Raw genomic sequence first — 18,035 nt, 5'->3', positions numbered from 1 at the left:
AACATTGCTTATAGGATTAGCTAAACTGGGATCGGAATCCCAGGTCTGCCACTCGCTAAGTTCTGTGAATTTGAGCAAATTACTAAACCTGATCCTGAATCTTTATTTCTTCCCTCTTACTACTTACTGAAAATCCAATAATCTTTTGGGATAAGAAACACCACCTTCATTTTACAGAGGAAGAAACCAAAGTCTTAGACTGAACTTGGCTGGGGTCACACAGTCAGAAAGGATTTGGTCTGCCTGACAAATGCAATTTACAAAGATGGTGCTATTTACTGCTCTGCTATACTAAATAATACTGTCTAGAGTATTTTTTAGTGAGATGATGTGTACAAATGAATGGTATGTAGTAGGTCTTTAATAAATTGTTGTTCCTCCATGATCACCCATCACCCTTGGAACTTGAGATGTTTCCCCATTTCCCATCTTGCCCTCTCTAGAAAGCCAGGCAAAGGGCAGGAATGAGAAGCAGTAGTGACAAAGGTGGCCTTGGGGCAGGAGTTTTGGCCCTCCCCCATTAGTGTCCATCTGACGTATGAAAGTTTAAACATGCAAGATGCAATTTTCAAGCCCTGTCATCACCAGTTTCTATCCCTAATCCACCTACTGCCCCTCCCTCCATGGAAATTCTGGAGTCTCATATCTGACCAACAATAGGCTGACCTTTCTCTAGTCCAGACAGAGGCAAAGGGCCAGCCCTGGTCCTACTTAACCTGAACACAGTTCAAAAGTGTTTCCTTGCCCTGCAAGAGACATCAACTTCTCAATATTGGGTATATAGTAGTACAATCATTGTAATAGGAATAAATATACTGCTCCTTCTTAGTTGTGTTTTTTCAGAGAACTTTCAAGCCTGACCCTCTCAAGTCACATGTAACTGCTGCTCCACTTTTTATATGGTAGCATGATTATAGGTTTTCATATATATGACTGTCAGGTACTGTTAGGAAAAGCTTCCTAGAGGAAGTGAAAAAATCTGAGACCTAAAAGACTAGCATGATCTCTAAAAGGAGAGAGAGACTGGTGATTTCAAGGAACATAAAGTAGTTCAGAGATATGATGAAATGGAGTTGTGGGGGTAGGCTGGTTAAGGTTGTCTTGGTAGAGCCTGAGCAAACTTTTAAAGACCTAGAAAATGTAGGCTTTCTCCTTGGGGCAATTGAAAAACATTTAGCAAGGAAGTGAAATGACATTTGTATCCAGCTTCCCTTCCCCACACCTTTTTAATTAGTGAAATTAATCTTTTATTTATTTATTTATTTATTTGACAGAGAGAGCGATCACAAGTAGGCAGAGAGGCAGTCAGAGAGAGAGGAGGAAATAGGCTCCCTGCTGAGCAGAGAGCCCAATGTGGGCCTCGATCCCAGGACCCTGGGACCATGACCTGAGCTGAAGGCAGAGGCTTTAACCCACTGAGCCACCCAGGCGCCCGTGAAATTAATCTCTTTCCAAGAACCATATTTACATTCTCAATTTCATCCACCCATCAGAAAACTCTCCAAGAAAAAAGTTGCTTGAGGTAGGAAGAACTGGGGAGCCACTCAACAGTCTCCCACCCCAGCTCTGCCTCTAGGCAGAACCTCGCCTAGAATAGCTGAGGTTTCTATTTTGTGTGTGTGTTCCTGGAGAAGATTATTCCAAATTTTGTCGTGGGTGTGTGCCCCTCCTCTTCCCATACCAACCCAGCTACTACCTCACGGTTTTACCTGCCCATCGGGGTTTTGGAAGGCAAAGAAATGAAAGGAGGAAGGTAAAGCCAGCTTAGAAGTGGGAGGAAGTGTGACTTAGACTGCTACGTGTAAGAATTCGCAAGTGTTTACAGAAGACTCCTCAAAATTAAGAGGCTTATCTGTCAGCTTCCAAATCAATAACGGATGAATTTGGGCGGAAGATTCTTGGGCTGGGGGAGAAGAGCATGGTCTGATTAGAGGTGTACGTAAATTTAAGGTCCCGCTTCAGCGCTGACCGGCAATGCCTGGCAATGCCGATGAAGCAGTGCCCGTAGCCTTCTCTTCATGAAATCTCAGAATATCTCTGGAGGGTAGCGGTACCGGAGAAAAGAGGTCTGGTACGGAAGGAATCCACTTGTCGGTGATAACACATCCACCTCGCAGCGGCAAAGCAAGAACACCGGGCGCGTTGCCGACCCGCAAGTCAGTCCTTCCTTTGACCCGGAACAGCAGCGAGAGCCGCCTCTGCGCCCAATGCCCACGTGCCGGCAACAGCGGCCACGTGGGGTTCTGCGGAAACGCCTTCGCAAAGATTTGTCCCCTGCGCTGCCCAGTAGAAAGGAAGGCCCGGGAAGAGCACTGGAGGAAACGGTACCGGCTAAAAGCCCGGCTCGCGCGAGTCTGGGACTGCTGAGGGGCGGGGCAGGAGGCGGGGCTCTGCGCCGGCCGCGGGCAGGGGGCGGAGCCGGGGGCTCAGAGAGGTGGGCTTTGGGCCGCAGTGGGGAGCCGCTTCCTTGTTTCCGACACTCCTCGGCTTCCGCCTTAGAGCGTAAACCCGCCCGGCCGGCCCTTGGGTCGTCATGGAGTCCACGCTGGGCGCGGGCATCGCGATGGCCGAGGCACTGCAAAACCAACTGCCTTGGTTGGAGAACGTGTGGCTCTGGGTCACCTTTCTGGGCGATCCCAAGAGCCTCTTTCTGTTCTACTTCCCCGCGGCCTACTACGCTTCCCGCCGCGTGGGCATCGCAGTGCTCTGGATCAGCCTCATCACCGAGTGGCTCAACCTCGTCTTCAAGTGGTGAGACAGCGAAGCCCTCGGCGCCCTGGCCCCCCAACCCCTAGGGCCCTGAGTCCTGGGCAAGCCCTGATCTCTCTAAGCAGGTGCCTTAAAGGCTCGGACATCCCCCGCCAACCCGCCCCACTGAACCCATAGCCTTAAGACCTCCTGTCCCCTACCCCGTGTCCCCTGACTTTTTTCCTTTGAGCATCACTGTGCATCTTGGCCTCAGACCTCACAGTCCCCATGTTACTCATTAAACCCGTATTTCTCAAACAGGCCTGACCAGAGAAATCACCTAAGAGGCGCCTTTAGAATGCAGTACCTCATCCCACTTCAGACATACAGACTTAGAAATTTCAGGGAAAGGGTTGGGAATCTGTATTTTAAGAAGAGGCTAGGGCAGCTTAAGTAGCAAAAAGTCCTGCTTCTCAGCTCACGCTTTCATTCATCTAGTCATTCATTTATTTGACATAGTTGCTAAGAAGCATGCTTTGTGCCAGGCTTCACAATAGCTGCTAAGGTGCTGGAGAATTAAGGTGCATTTCCTGGACCGGGACCAGCAGCTTGGGAAGCCCTGGCAAACTTGCTAGAAGTGCAAGATCTCAAGCCCCAGGCCAGAGCTACTGAATCAGAATCTGCATTTTATCAAACACCTCAGGTAATTGGAGTGCCTAGTAATACTTGAAAAGCACTGCCTCCCAGGGAACACTTGCTCCTTCCTTTTCTCCTCCGTTTACTAGTGGGCTCCTCACACAGACTTAGAAGCTGGGAATCCCAGGCCAAGTGTGTGGGGCCCCCAGGGCTTATCTCTTGGTGCCACCTGTTCTCTCAGGGGTGAAGAGGGGAGCTATGCCTCCCTCTGGGTGTGAGCTGCTCCTCCCCATTCACCTCATCCCCTGTTGCCTGATGCCTTGCCTGGGGGAGGGGAGTTCAGAGGAGACATTTGAACAGGCTGAAATGACTTGCTGAAAAACAATATAGGAGTTACCCTCCCCTCCACTCTTCTCTGCAAGAGTTTCATCCCTCCTGGAAGGCAGCTATGCTCACCACTATACCACCAACACTGCACAGTTTCATCCCTCCTGAAAAGGAAAAAGCAACGGTCTCACCATTTCCTTTTTGCCTAATTGCCTTTGCTTTGTGTTCTCTCTCTGCTCAGAGTTTCTGTGAGCTCTGTTGGGTAGACACATTCAGTGCTCCTCCCCCACGTGACAAAGCCCTTGTTCATTTCCTAAGTGTGTTTGGAGCACCTGGTGTGTGAACCTGGTGGCAAGGAGAGGCAGCTCCCTTTCTCGTGTCCCTCCCCAGCAGCATCTTTTCTGGTCTGCCATCTTTTCTCTTTCTGGTCCCAGCAGCATAGCCTCTTCTGTGTGCTGTTTCCCAGGGTCCAGCGAAGCACCTGCCAGGCCAGGGGAACTTGAGCTTTTGGTCCTCCTTGTTCTTTCTCAGTTTCCTCTGTCCATTTCCCTTTCCCGGTTTCAAACACCGGAGACCCACCTAAAGAGTTCACATGTAGGTAATTGAGGCTGGAATTTGGGGAATAGGAAGAGGGAGAAATAGGAGCATGAGTAGGGGTCTGGGAGCAAAAGAGGCAGGTCCCAGGCTCACTAGGAGTGAGAAGAGTAGGGCTGGCCTTGCAGTGGGGTAAGAATGAAACTAATGAACATTTCTGAGTGTGCACTTGCACACATGTGCACACACATGGTCTCTTGTCTCCTCATCACTTCTTTAAAAATAGCGTGCATTCTCTTCCAAAGTTAAAAAAAAAAATCACTGCAAGGTAATGCACAGAATTGGACTCCCCTGCAGACTCCACCATGCAGGCCTTCCAAAAACATCTTTTTGCTCCCTGCCTGTTCCCCTGGCTGCATGTGCGTGTAATGTCATCTTGCATCTGTTCTCTTCTAGGTTTCTGTTTGGAGACAGGCCCTTTTGGTGGGTCCATGAGTCTGGGTACTACAGCCAGGCCCCAGCCCAGGTTCACCAGTTCCCCTCTTCTTGTGAAACTGGTCCAGGTGGGAAGCCCCAAACCTCCCTGTCCTGGTGTGGTTAGGGTTTGGTGAGTGTTTCAGAGTGCTTTTTAGCCATGGTGGCCTACCCAGACACCCAGCCCCTCTGTTACTGATCCAGAGAACAAAGAGAGCCCGGGAAGACTGAGTTGAATTCTGGGAGGAGAGTGCCCAGGCCAGAGTGCAGCTAACCACCCTGTTTTGAGTAGAGCCAAGAGATACAGGGCAAAGCAGAAACCTGAGTGCAGTGGGCTCAGGCAGTGGTGAAGTAGGCTGCAGGGCCGAGGGAGCCTGGACCAAGGTGGGGCGGGGTAGGGGCAGCGGTGGGGGTGAGGGGGACGTGTGCAATGGCAACTGCATTCAGCTATCACCAGGGGCTCCTGAGTTCCACGCTCATGCTCTCACCTCAAGCTTCTGGATCCCCTGGCAGGCAGCCCTTCTGGACACTGCATGATCACAGGAGCCGCCCTCTGGCCCATCATGACGGCCATCTCTTCCCAGCTGGCCACGAGGACCCACAGGTACGCCTCGGCATTGCCTACCATCCCCCCAATCTCTGGATCCAAAAAACCCAGCAGCAGGGCAGCCTGGGAGCTGGAGTTCTGGGGGCCTTGGGGTATTTGGTCAAACCATGAAGTGCTTGAGTGCTGGGGGAAGCCGAGCTGTGTATGGACACCCCCTGAACTGTTTGCTTTTCTTTGTAGCCACTGGGTAAGGATGATACCCAGCCTGGCTTACTGCACCTTCCTATTGGCGGTCGGCCTGTCCCGGATCTTCCTCTTAGCACATTTCCCTCACCAGGTGTTGGGTGGCTTAATAACTGGTGAGCACCTGGGGCCCCAGGGTGGGCCTGGGGGTGCCTCGACAGTGGGAGGACCGGTATAGGATCTTCCCTTCGTACAGTGGACCCCAAGGTGCCCTTACAGCTCAGACTATTTTGCCAAGCTGCCCTACAGCTCAGGGGGTTCATATCCCCAAACCCCTTGAAGCCCTTGAAGCTGCTGTTACCCCACTTCTCTAGGTGCTGTCCTGGGCTGGCTCATGACCCCCCGCGTGCCCACGGAGCGGGAGCTAAGCTTCTATGGATTGACCTCACTGGCCCTTTTGCTGGGTGCCAGCCTCATCTATTGGACCCTCTTTACACTGGGCCTGGATCTTTCTTGGTAAGTCCTGCTTTGAAGCTTGGGCAGGCTGGGGCCTGTCCTGCTTCACCTTTACCTAGCCTTGGTAGGTCCCTGGTTTGCTGTAGCTAAAAGGGGACACGTTCCTTTTCACAAATAGACTCTCCCGGGGTCACAGCAGAACATGGGGGTAGACTCCAAAGGAGCTAAAAGCCATTGGTCCTCATGCTTCGAGGGGAATCTTTCCTGGCAAAGACCCTCCTCCCCATAGGTCCATCAGCCTGGCCTCCAAGTGGTGTGAGCGGCCTGAGTGGGTGCACGTGGATAGCCGGCCCTTTGCCTCCCTGAGCCGCGACTCAGGGGCCGCCCTGGGTCTGGGCATCGCCCTGCATTCTCCCTGCTATGCCCAGGTACGGCGGGCATACTTGGGATATGGCCAGAAGATAGCCTGCCTTGTGCTGGCCATGGGGCTGCTGGGCCCCCTGGACTGGCTGGGCCACCCCCCTCAGATCAGCCTTTTCTACATCTTCAATTTCCTCAAGTACACCCTGTGGCCATGCCTGGTCCTGGCCCTCGTGCCCTGGGTGGTGTACACGTTCAGTGCCCACGAAACACCACCTGTCCGCTCTTCTTGACTTCAAGTGCCTCCTGTTCCCATTTGCATCCCCCACCCCAAAAAGCCAATACTCCGTGATCTCCACACTCCGGAAGGCAGCCCCATTCCCTTTCCAGCTCCCAGCAGGCCTTGCTCATCCTCAGTCTCCCACTGCTCCGTCATCTGGTCTTAGCCCCAGAGAAGGGCCTTCTCTCCTCCCAGAAAGGCTGGTCATCCTGCCTTCCCCCTCTGAGCTCCCAGGGAGCTAAGGCAACATCAAGACCAATGGGCTCCTGTAACACTGTGAGGGGCTCAGAACAGCCCCAATAAAGCCCTTGAACACTTCCGGATTCTTTTCTTGCCTATGCGCACATTTCCACTGATCTTGCCTGCGTGTATCCCAAGTGAGACCCTCGCCAGGCCACCTGTTCTGCACCCCCCACACCCGTTTCCACGGAGACCTTCCGCCTGGGCCCTCTCCCCAGCATCACCACCTAGGCCACAAGAGAGGTCCCATGAAATGCTATGGCTAGGTTTGGTGAAACCTCGTCTCTAACCTCTGAGGACAGAGACACTGCTCCCTCCCACCCCAGCCTCTTGTTTCCTAAATTGGCTACTCCAGGGACTGGAGAAAAGCAGAGCAGTTTTTTGGGCCAGGATGGGGAATAAGAACCTCTATTCCATTTGGAAGCCCAGAGAAGAGAGACAACAGCCCCAGAAGGCACTGCCAGAAACAAGTTTATTTACATAAGGACACACAGTGTTAACAGATTACAAAATACTTAACTGAAATCCATATCCAGGGAGACAAAGCAAGGAGTGGGTTTACATGAGAACCAGACCAGCCATGGGGAGAGGGAGGGTTAAGGGCCCGGAGCTGGGGCTCAGCAAGGGGAGGCTTGCTACACTGGGCCTAGCCCCAACTGCATCCCCCAGGAGGATGTAGAACACACTAACAATACACAAGACACAGCACACAATGAGCCAATGGTGGTGGGACTCCTGGCCCTCTCCTAGCTCCCTCAATCCTACTCAGGCCCCCATTAGGATAATAAATATGTAAACAGGTGAGGCCCTCAGGATGGGGTGGAAAGAAATTATGTGTGGTGTTGGGAGGAAGAGGGAGGAAGACTCAGCCCCCTGGGAACCGCTTCTCATCTTTGGTTTCCTACAGGCTAGACTGTATTCCCTAGAAGACTTATGAGCTCCCCAACCTCTTAAACAGAGGGCTAGGCTGGGCTCCTGGGAAAGAGAAAGGGTGCTATTCAGTCCCTCCTGGTCTTAGCTCCCTTGGGCTAGTGACCAGCAGAGGAAGCCCAGGAGGAAGGGAAGCTATAGCTGAGGGCAGATTCCTGGGTTCCTGGGTTCTGGCCTTGCCCCTTCTAGAACCCCTACCCTCACCATCCCTGGGCTTCAGGGTCAAAGGCCCCAGGAGGGAGGTGGGCCACTGACCCTTCTCATGGCCTGCTGGATGGCTGGGGTAATGTGGTCCTGAACAGCAGTGGGTCTCTCACCAGCCTGGGGTCCCCCTGCAGGGATCCCCTCCCCCTCCCCAGGCTGTGCCAGCAGAGGGCCAGGGAAGCCAAAAGAGTAAGGCAGAGAGCAGGCCTGGTTCTGCAGCTCCCCCGGTCCCACAGAACCTAGGAGTCCCGCCCCATCCCATCTCCACTCTGACCCTCTCCAGCCCCTGGGAACGGAAAACAGGCCAGGAGAAGCATGAAGTAAGATTGCCTGGCCCACAGACCACAGGCCCACCTCTTGGGGCAGAAGCCCTCCCCTCAGTGCTGAGGCCAGGAGAAAGGAGGGGAAAGGGGTCTATGCGGAGATGGTGAGGACGACAAAGAGGGAAAAGGGTGGGGAACTGCAGGCTGGGAGACCACCTCCCTTCCGCTCTGTCTCACACTGTACAGCAACCTTCCTGATCTTCCCCTGAGGTTGGGAGAGGGAAGGAGGGTGAAATTAAGGCATTTCCCCCCAAGTCAACTGAAGCCAAGGCACCAAACTTACTGTTCCCTGTTCCGTCAGGGAGACCCCAAAACCAGACGGTACTATCTGGGCCCCCATGCCCACCTTAAACTGGCCCAGGCCCCAAGGAGGAAAAGGATAGCCTGCGGGAAAGTGGGCATGGGACACAACACGGATGAGGGGCTGGAAAGGGCACCCCCCACACAGGCCTTACAGGGGAAGCAGACTTCTAGAATGGAGACGTGGGCCACGCTGTGGGAAGTTGGGGGCGAGGCCCAAGACAGCTTGGAGGAGCAGGGGGGCAAGGCTGAGAGACCCACACGGCACACGTTGTTGAATGTGTGACTTTTTGTTTTTAATAGAAAAAATAAACAAAATCACAATGATGAAGCCCAGAGGATTGGGGGCCAGGGTGTCACAGGGCAGGCTCCTGTTCCATGGGCTCCTCTGGCGGCCTGGAGGAACAAGCACAGGGTGATTGAGGCGGGTGGGCACTGAGGTAGGGGCACCAGCTTGGGCAAGGGCAGAAGTCAGAAAGGAAGCTTACCTGGGGCTGTGCTCCCGGGCTGCAGCAGCCTGGGCCTGCTCGGCCCCCACTGACAGCAAGGCCATGGCGCTCACAGTCTCTGCCTCCTCTGTCTCACCTGCCTGAGCCTCCCGCAGGGAACGGCCTAGACCAGCGGCGAACCTCTGGACGCAGCTCCAGTGTTTGCCTGTGGACAAGGGGCAAGCAGGGGTCAGGGAGGACAGAGAGCCCCATACTACATCCCCAGCCCTGGTAGGCCTGTAAGCTTCTGCCCCCTTGGCTGGCTGAGGTCTGAGCCTCATCTCACGCACTCTGGATCTCGATGACTTTCTCTAGCGTGGCCACTGCGTTGATGTTGGGCTTTTGTTGCAAGATTGCCTCATCCAAGGGCTGCAGCTGGAAGGGGAAAGAAGAGAAGGCTCATGGTGGGGAGTGAGCCAGGGTGGAGCCTAGTCCCCTAAACACCCCACATTCGGCCCCAGAGATCTCCCATGATTGGGGCAAACCTAGCTTTCTGGAGGAACCCTGGGTCAGAAAGCCCTCCCTGGCCAGCAGCTGTCTTCAGGACCCAGGAAAACCTTCCCACCTTCTTGATCAGTGTTGCTTGATCAAGAAAGGGGCCCTCCCTTACTAGCCTCTCCCTGGCCCCTCACCCCCACTGCCTCCCTGTACCCCTTACCTCTACACTGAGCAGAGCTGAGACACAGGCCTCAGAGGCATCACAGATGGCGGTCAAGTCGTGGCCTCCCTCCAGGGCCAGCACCACCCGGCCCCCTGCCAGAGTCATCAGCTGCCTGGTCAAGTGGCCAAAGCCTTTAGGGATGGGTGAAGGGAGGAAGAAGAAAGAAAGAAAACAAAACAAACAACAACAACAAAAAAAAAACAGGAGAAGGTAAGGAAGAAGAGAAAATAAACACAAGAGGTGGAACAAATAGCAGAAAATAAGATGGCAGATTTAAGCCCCAATACATCTCCATAATGAAATTTAATGTCAATGGACTAAATGCTCCATTAAAGATAAAACAACAGATGAGATTTTTTAAAATTCCAATTATACGTCCCAAGGAGCACCACTGAAACACAAGGGATCAACAAGCTCTATCCCTATGATCTGGGAGGAGACGTACCCTCTGCTACCCCACACCCACCTGCTTGTCCCCAAGTCCAAGACAGGCAGAGGGAGAGCGGGAGGCTCCTGCCAAGATGATTCCAAGTCTCGGACCTGCCCCCCAACCCTGCGTCCATCATCCCAGCCTCTGCAGTACCAGTTCCTTCCTGCTCTGTGTCCCCACTCAACCCCCTCCTCACTGCTCCGCAACCTCCCTCCATCCCCCAGCACTCACATCTGGCGGTGACAGAGTAGCCACCCAGTGGAGACAGGTGTCCCTCAACAGCATCAAACCCGGCAGAGACCAGGACCACATCAGGTGAGAACTCGTGGGCAATGGGCATCACCACTGTCCTGCAAAAGGAGAGGGCCCAAGCTGACCCGGGCGGGTGGCTAGGCCAGGCCTCACCTAGCTCTCTAACCCACCCAGAGACAACCCCCTCCACCCGCACCAAACTGAGTGCCTTCTGCCCCGCCATGGCAGGGCCCAGGGGGCTCCCACCCCACCCTTGGCCCTTCTCAGTCCCCACCTGAAGGCCGTTAGGTACTCCACGTCTCCGATGGGGGGGTCCACACCTCCCGTCCATGCCACGTTCACATTGTACCCCACGCCCGGCCCTCCGCCAACCTGGCAGCACGGTGGGGGAGGGGTTATTCTTACTGCCTGGGGATCCCAGACATCGCCGCCCCCACCCTCAGCCCTGATTCCAGCCCTTGCTCCACTCACCGCTGCTCTGCATGGAGGGGCAATTGGCCTGTGTGGTCCTCCCACTAGGAGCCCAGACTCCCTGGGGACCCAGCACCACCACAGGCCTCCGGGGCTCCCTGCCGGGTCCTGTTCTGCCACCTCCCCAAGGGGCCCCACGTTTGAGCCCAGGAACCTTACCTCTTCAGGGGCCCCCGAGCCTGGAAAGAAGTTCCCGTTGTCGTAGCGATGCAGGGAGATGTAGAGCACAGAGGGATCATTGTAAAACGCTTGCTGGGTGCCATTGCCGTGGTGAATGTCCTAGTGGGGAGGGATGGAAGCATCAGAAAAAAAAAATCCCAGGCTCTGGCCCCAAAGGTCAAAATTCCACTTGCCCCCCACCTCCACTCTACGGTGAACACTCGGGGGGTGCAGCCCATCACTGGCTACAGGGCATCGTGTTCCGTTCACCACGGTATCATCCCATGCTTCTCTACCCGGGGTCCATGGGTCACTGTGCAGACACACAAAGCTGCGGGATACGTATGGTGGACCTGCCTGCAAGCCCATTCCACTCAACAATTGGGAGGAAACATAAGAGCTGGTAAGGAATTGAAAGCAGATACATTCTGATGAACCCAACGTTTCCATGAATTTCTAAGCCAGATCTGGGCTTCAAAGAGATGTCGTCTTTGCTGATGACTGCTCCTGGGTACTTTCCAGTCACCAGGAGTGGTGGGTGCCTTTCCCGCTGCCCTGAGAGGTGGGGTTTGAGAAGCGGTGCCCAGCAGCAGGAACACAAGCGTCAGGCCCAACACCCCAAACTATGTGACTTTGTGGCTATGTCACCCAACAGCTCAGGGTCTCCACTTATAGAAATGCACATCCATACTTGTTTGTACTACTCGACGCAGCCAGGAGCAGTACTGTGTGTCCCAGCAGAGTCCACCTCCCCCCCCCCGCATCAAGAGTGGCTCCGAGACGCCTGGGTGGTGCAGCCTGTTAAGTGTCCAAACTCTTAGTTTCAGCTCAGGTCATGATCTCAGGGTCGTGAGATAAAGCCCCGCATGGAGTTTCGTGCTCAGCACAGAGTCGACTTGGGTTTCTCTCTCCCTCTCCCTCCACCTGCCCTTCCCAGCAGGCATACACACTCACTCTCTTTAAAACAAATAAATAAATCTTAAAAAAAGAAGAAGAGTGATTCTAGCAATGCTGGTAATGGTCTATACTATTTAAGGTAGAAAACCTCGGTTGCTTGAGGCTACAAGGTGGGGGCCAAGACGGACCGGGGCTAAAACCACTTTTGAGTCTCTTCGTGAGGAGGGAGCCCCACGGGAATGGGAGGGCTGGGCGAATGCTCCAGCAGGAAGAGCTGTGGTAAGGCCTCAGGCCCAGCAGTGGTGCGGGCTCCTGAGGAAAAAGGGGCAATGTCGGGGTGAGGCCCTCCTGAAGGCAGACCCCGACCCCAGCAGCCCACTGCCTACCCAGTCCACGATGAGAACCTTGCTCACGTTCAGCTTCTGCTGCAGGAGTTTGGTTGTGATGGCTACAGAGTTGAAGAAGCAGAAACCCCTGGTGGCCGGGTCGGGGGAGAAAACGGTTGGGGAGGTCAGCTGTAGCAGATGTTTGCTCCCGGAGCAAAACAGACACATCAGCTCAGCTGGGAGGGAAAAGGGAAGGGGGGAGGGCAGTGGGTCTGGCGGGGGCAGAGGGGGTACTCACATGGCTGTTGACTCCTCCGCGTGGTGTCCCGGGGGCCGGATGATGGCAAATCCATTCTGAAGAGGTGCAGACGGAGGGTCAGAGACAACAGACAGACAGGCAGGCAAGGTGGCCACAGAGAGGGTGGATACAGGAGGAAAAATAAACCAGGCAGGGAAGAGAACCCTCATGCGAGGAACACAGCTGCAGGCCACATGCACCAGCAGGCACCATCTCTGACCTTGAGATACCCCTGAGAGCATCAGATGCCCGTGCCTCCTTCCCAGTCCCCACTGGATGCCTCCCTAGCTGGTCCAGGAGCTAGCACCTCCCCCGCCCCCGACTCCGGCATCCGATAGTTAAGGCACCCAGGGACAGTGCCTTGCTCTAGGGAAAGGCAAAGTTGTCCCTGTCCTCCACCCCTGAGGACCAAGCCAAGGCGGGGCCGTGGCCTTGGGTACACACTCACCTTGAGCTCTCCTGAGGCCACCTTGAAAGCCAGCTCCACCAGGCAGCCCACTGCCATGCGCACAGCACTGGAGGAGTGCATTTCATTCCACACAGTGTCACTGTCCACCTGCGGGGGCAGGAGAGCAGGCTTCAGCGTGCCCCCTGCAGGGGGAGGGCAAGAATGGGGGTGGGCACCTGGACAGTGGGCCCAGCAGCCATGGTGGGCAGGAAAGGCGGGGCAAGAGCTGGGAGAGCCACCCACCCACCCTATTAGCAGGTACCCTACTCACCCCAATGCCCCCGCAAGGCAGCACGGCGTACATCTTCTGGCTGATGGGGCCTGCATAGAAGAGGGACAGAGCTACTTGGGAAGCTGGGGCCCGCAGAGGGTGGCGAGCGCCATGCCTGAAAAAGGCGGCCAGACCCAAGCAAAAGATAGGCCTCTGTGGCCTGCACCGGCTGGAAGAGGTCTGTGCTCTATTCTGGGGAGGGGACACCTTACTTCTGGGGCAGATGGCAAGAAGAAAAAGGGGACGATCAGGGAGAAAAGCAGAGCCCTCCCCTATCACTGACCTGCTCCTTTCTACCAGCTGTAGTGCACCCCACCCGTGTAATAGTCTATGTGGACTGGAGACGCGCACCCTAGAGATGGGCAGTGCAGCAAGGGGATGGCCTGTGCCCTAGGGGGCCCACCTCCCTACCCTGACAGTTCCCTATCTCCACAGGGCGGTGGACATAGCCCGGACCCCGCCTGCCGGCTCACCGAGCAGCTTCTTGCTGTCCAGCTTCTGTCGGTTGAGGGGACTGGTCCCATAGAGCAGGGTGTGGTACTCGGAGTGCACCGTCTGGATCTCGTCCAGTGTGGCTTTGCGACCCCGGATCCGCTGTGCGGGGAGAGCAGAAGAGCCCGGTGAGGGGACACGCTGAAGGCCCAGCTCTCCCTGAGGCCCACACCCTCTCTCTGCCCCACAGCCTGGGACGCATGGAGCCACTTTCTGGCCTTCAGAGAATCCAATGGTTTTTGTGAATGTGCGCCCTGACCCCCAGGCGCCCCGGTCCAGGACTGCCCCCAGTTAGCAAAGCGGGCTACAAGGGAAGGGACAGAAAGGTGGCTGAGGGGACAGACCCTGAGATCAGGGGTTGAACGAAGGATGAAGATGACACAGAGAGAGGCTTCGCGGACGGGGAGATACAAGGGTTTTGGCTGGGTCTGGGCTGGGGGGTGGAAGAAGGAAAGGCTCCCTTACCTCACACTTGCTAAGCAGGCCCGTCTCCTGCAGCCGTGACCAGATGCTCTGGATCCGGCCGGCGTGCTCAGGGTGCACGTGTGTGTTCCCACACATGCACTGGTGCTTCAGCATGAACGTGTCGTAGACCACACCTGGGCCGCACACACACCTGTCAGCCCAGCCAGCCGCGGCCACCCTCGGCAGGGCTCCCTGGGCTCCCGCCAGCCCGCCCTGTCCCGGGGACCTCCTCACACCCTGCCCCCCAGCCACCCTGCCCCTCTTATCTCTGCCTGTGGTCCCCTTCACCTGTTACTGCCCCTCAAAAGCCTCCCCGCTCCTCAAGCCGCAGCCAAAACCCCCACCGGTTTTGATTTCTGCCCACCATGCTCTCAGCACTGTGCCCCCTCTGGGGCACGGCCTCCTTTTCCCCCTTCTGTCACAGCCTGTGTGTGCCATGCCCCCAACTCCCGACACCCCACTGGTGGGGTCAGACCATCACCGGGCATCTGTGCCTCCTGAGCCCAGTCCATTCGGGGACGGACTGAGGCCTCACTTTTGACCTCACAGAGAGGACAGGGCCCAGAGAAGGCCAGAGCCCAACTGAGACAGTAGGTTCTCGGCACCCAGGGACCCAGGGCTTATGGGATGATGGCACAAAAATCCCGTGGTCCCTCAGCCGGTCGTACAAGGCTGGGTAGCCTACAGAGGCTCCTGGTACATGCGGGGAGGACCACTGGCGTGGCGGGGCTTACCTGTGGTGAAGAGGTGCTTGGTGGGCTGGTCTGGGGGGCTTTTTAGGCTGCCAGGAGCAGCAGGTGAGGACTGGGTGCGGCCCAGGGCCTGGTGGGGCACAGTGGCCAGGCTGAGGGGCGCCTGGAACACCTGAAGTGGTTGCAGCTGCTGGGCATCGGAGAACACCTGCACAGGAGGAGAGCGGACAGAAGATGAAAGTGAGGACAAGTGTCCTGGGGCCTCTGGGGGGGACCCCTGTTCCAGCCCTTCTCTTCCAAACCCGCTCCCCATCTCCTCCCACCAGAGACAGGAGGCACTGCAGCCTTCACCACCGCCACCTCCCAGGAGATGGTAGGGGGGCGGGGGGGACGTGATGAGTCAGCCAGAGTAGCACTGAGGTAAGAGGCAGGAGGGACGGGGGCGTGGGAGGGGGCAGGATGACTCAGGCCTGGAGGGCTCAGCGCTGTCCGCAATGAATGGAGTGCTGCTAGGTGCGGGGCAGACGGGAGTAACAGCGGGGGTGTGTGTGTACACACACACACACACACACACACACACACACGTGTGCACATAGAGACCGATGCACAACTGGCCCAAAGCAGGCGGAAACACATGGGCACTCGCAAGTACACACACGTGCACGCGCGCGCACGCACACACACACACACACACACACACACACACACACAGCTCAGCAGGGGGGCAGTCACAGTGGCAGCCAGGACTGGCTGGTGGACTGGGCGGAGGAGGCTCTCCTGAGACCAGCACAAGCAGCGCCCCCTTCTACCACCCCCTGCCCCCTCCTCCTCCGTGTTTGCCCTCTACACAAAGCCACCGTCCCCCCACCCCCTCCCCCGCATCCTGGGCCACACAGAGCGGGGAGATGGGGATGTGGGGGACAGAGGGGCAGTGATCAAGGGCTGGGGTGGAGGGGTCACCTTTTTGTAACCAGCACTGGACTCATCCAAGTCGGGCCCCTCCTCAGGGCCACTCTCGCCCTCCTCATCCTTGACCTGGATGCAGTCCTCCTCCCCCTCTTCCTCCTCCTCTTCCTCCTCTTCCTCCTCCTCCTCCTCCAGGTCTTCCTGCGTGCTCTCGCTCTCCGTGGAGCCTTCCCGGGGGATGGTCAGGGCTCCCTCCCCAAGCAAGGCCTCCTGCTGCTCGGTCAGCTCCTCCTCCGTCTCCTCGGGGTGGGTGGTGGGCTGCCGTGACAGCTCCCCAGTCTTGGTGAGGATCTGGAGGAGCAGAGCGAGGGGGGACATCCGCTGGGAGGGGGCGTAGCCATGCAGCCGTGGCCCAGGATGGTCTGCCCTTCCCTGGCCTCCCCTGGCAGCTGGCCAGCCGTACGGAGCCTCTCCAGGAGGCCAGGTGATATGTTGGAGCAGATGGAGCCTGGGGGATGGCCCAGGGCATTAGCCCCCCGCTCCCCTCGCTCCTTAGCTGCCAGACCAGTGCCCTGCTCTGCCCGGCCCCCAGCACCGCCCTGGCCCTTGGCCGCCCCCAGCTCACCTTGCCCAGCTGCAGCTGCTGTTGCTTCTGCTTCTCCAGGAACTGCTGGTGCTGCTGCTGCATGACGAGCTGCTGCAGGGCCTGGGGGCTCTGGGGCAGCGGGGACGACTGCGTGCGGCTCAAGGGCCGGTGCCGCGGAAGCTTGCCCACTGTCCGCATGCTGGTGGCCACACGTTCACCTGTCACCAGCGGGGACTGCCCGTGGAGTGGCACTGTGCAGCGGGAGGAGGGGAGGAACCATCACTGCCAAGGTGCCAGGCACCCCCGTCCTACCCCAGCTCTCTCCCCCTCCTAGAACGCCACCACCTACATAATCAGGAAAAACCCTGGAGGGGCCTGGGGGCACCTGGCTCCCCAACCTGAGCCCCATTCTTCTTCCTCCCCACAATGGAACGGTCCTGTAAGCTCAGAGTCACTGCCTCCAGCAAGCCTTCCTGGATTCACCACTCTCTCCCTTGGATTCCCTTATGATTGCACATATAGTCTTACGCCCTCAGTGTAGGTAAATAATAACTTGTTTCCTCCAACTGCAACAAGACTGCCCTGATAGTAGACATGGATACCATTGGGTGGGGAAGCCTGGGGCCAGGATTGTATGTCTTTTAGGCAGAACCTCTTCTAATGCCACTAGCTACTGAAGGTCTGAATGTCCAAAACTATGCTGTCCAGTTCTGGGATGCCAGCCACTTGTAACTACTGAGCACTTGAAATGCAACCCCTCTAAATTGAGATGGGGACGTCTGAGAGGCTCATTCGGTTGAACATCTGATTTTGGTTCAGGTCAGGATCTCGGGGTCATGAGATCAAGCCCCACGTTGGGCTCCCTGCTCAGCACAGAGTGTGTGTGTCCCTCTCCCTCTCCCACATACATTCTCTCTCCCTCTCTAAAATAAATAAATAAGGAACCCTGGGGAGCTCAGTCAGTTAAGCATATGCCTTGGGCTCAGGTCATGATCCCAGGGTCCTGGGATCGATCCCCCAACAGGCTCCTCGCTCAGCAGGAGCTGAGCCATTCCCCCTGCTTGTGCACGTGCTCTCTCTGACAAATAAATAAAATCTTTAAAAATAAATAAACAGGGGCGCCTCGGTGGCTCAGTGGGTTTAAAGTCTCTGCCTTAGGCTCGGGTCATGGTCCTGGGATCAAGCCCTGCATCGGGCTCTCTGTTCAGCAGGAAGCCTGCTTCCCTTCCTCTCTCTCTGCCTGCTTCTCTGCCTACTTGTGATCTCTGTCAAATAAATAAATAAAATCCTTTTAAAAAAATAAATAAATAATTTTTAAAAATAAAAATAAAAAAAATACAATCTAAAAATACATACATAAATAAGGGGCACCTGGTGGCTCAGTCAGTTAAGCTTCTGCCTTTGGCTCAGGTCAGGATCCTGGGGTCCCAGGATCGAGTCCCACATCGGGTTCCCTGCTTGGTGGGGAGTCTGCTTCTCCCTGTGACCCTCCACCCATCTCATGCTTGTCCTCTCACAAATAAATAAAATCCTTTAAAAAATGACAATATTCCAGATTTACTGAGTTAAGTATGTTATTAAAGTTAATTTTAACAGTTTCTTTTCACTTTTTTTTTCTTAAGATTTTAATTTTAAGTAACTGCTACACCCAACATGGGGCTCGAACTCACAACCGTGACTGAGATCAAGAGTCATGTGCTTTCCCAGCAGA

At 55.9% G+C, this 18,035-nt stretch overlaps 2 protein-coding genes across 8 annotated transcripts in view; one reads left to right on the top strand and one right to left on the bottom strand.

Annotated features, from left to right (window-relative positions):
* The first annotated feature begins 2,256 nt into the window (after positions 1–2,256).
* G6PC3 (glucose-6-phosphatase catalytic subunit 3) lies at positions 2,257–6,808 on the top strand. Of its 4 annotated transcripts, none has more exons than XM_059379338.1 (6): positions 2,257–2,324; positions 4,642–4,748; positions 5,173–5,263; positions 5,447–5,565; positions 5,764–5,905; positions 6,135–6,808. In XM_059379338.1, the coding sequence occupies exons 3-6, from the start codon at positions 5,193–5,195 to the stop codon at positions 6,496–6,498; spliced, it is 696 nt and encodes a 231-aa protein (XP_059235321.1). In that variant the 5' UTR covers positions 2,257–2,324; positions 4,642–4,748; positions 5,173–5,192; the 3' UTR covers positions 6,499–6,808. The 4 variants fall into 4 exon arrangements, with proteins under 4 accessions (XP_059235321.1, XP_059235322.1, XP_059235319.1 ...); XM_059379336.1 differs by lacking the exon at positions 2,257–2,324 and adding an exon at positions 2,384–2,751; XM_059379337.1 differs by lacking the exon at positions 2,257–2,324 and adding an exon at positions 3,235–3,391.
* A 1,945-nt stretch (positions 6,809–8,753) lies between these two features.
* Positions 8,754–18,035, bottom strand: part of HDAC5 (histone deacetylase 5) — a 36,706-nt gene continuing 27,424 nt past the window's right edge. For all 4 annotated transcript variants that reach the window (XM_059379891.1, XM_059379888.1, XM_059379890.1 and 1 more), the window contains 16 exons: positions 16,364–16,575; positions 15,793–16,089; positions 14,875–15,040; positions 14,141–14,274; positions 13,657–13,777; positions 13,184–13,233; positions 12,913–13,020; positions 12,465–12,520; positions 12,227–12,314; positions 10,944–11,063; positions 10,588–10,685; positions 10,293–10,411; positions 9,629–9,762; positions 9,261–9,345; positions 8,971–9,136; positions 8,754–8,878 (listed from right to left, as the gene is read on the bottom strand). In XM_059379891.1, coding sequence (XP_059235874.1) covers positions 8,839–8,878; positions 8,971–9,136; positions 9,261–9,345; positions 9,629–9,762; positions 10,293–10,411; positions 10,588–10,685; positions 10,944–11,063; positions 12,227–12,314; positions 12,465–12,520; positions 12,913–13,020; positions 13,184–13,233; positions 13,657–13,777; positions 14,141–14,274; positions 14,875–15,040; positions 15,793–16,089; positions 16,364–16,575 — 1,994 coding nt within the window. In that variant the 3' untranslated portion in view covers positions 8,754–8,838. The remainder of the gene's footprint in view (positions 8,879–8,970; positions 9,137–9,260; positions 9,346–9,628; positions 9,763–10,292; positions 10,412–10,587; positions 10,686–10,943; positions 11,064–12,226; positions 12,315–12,464; positions 12,521–12,912; positions 13,021–13,183; positions 13,234–13,656; positions 13,778–14,140; positions 14,275–14,874; positions 15,041–15,792; positions 16,090–16,363; positions 16,576–18,035) is intronic.

Source organism: Mustela nigripes, chromosome 16 (genome assembly GCF_022355385.1).
Source record: "Mustela nigripes isolate SB6536 chromosome 16, MUSNIG.SB6536, whole genome shotgun sequence".
In the NCBI taxonomy this organism is placed as follows: domain Eukaryota; kingdom Metazoa; phylum Chordata; class Mammalia; order Carnivora; family Mustelidae; genus Mustela; species Mustela nigripes.
The sequence above is the reverse complement of the archived record's forward strand: the minus strand, read 5'-3'. Positions and strand labels throughout refer to the sequence as shown.

Excerpts from the sequence above, each read along its gene's own strand:
- G6PC3 (XM_059379336.1), top strand. The coding sequence starts at position 2,534 with ATGGAGTCCACGCTGGGCGCGGGCATCGCGATGGCCGAGGCACTGCAA. Across the intron at positions 2,752-4,641 it reads CTCAACCTCGTCTTCAAGTG|GTTTCTGTTTGGAGACAGGC; the intron begins GTGAGACAGCGA and ends GTTCTCTTCTAG. Across the intron at positions 5,566-5,763 it reads GTTGGGTGGCTTAATAACTG|GTGCTGTCCTGGGCTGGCTC; the intron begins GTGAGCACCTGG and ends CCACTTCTCTAG.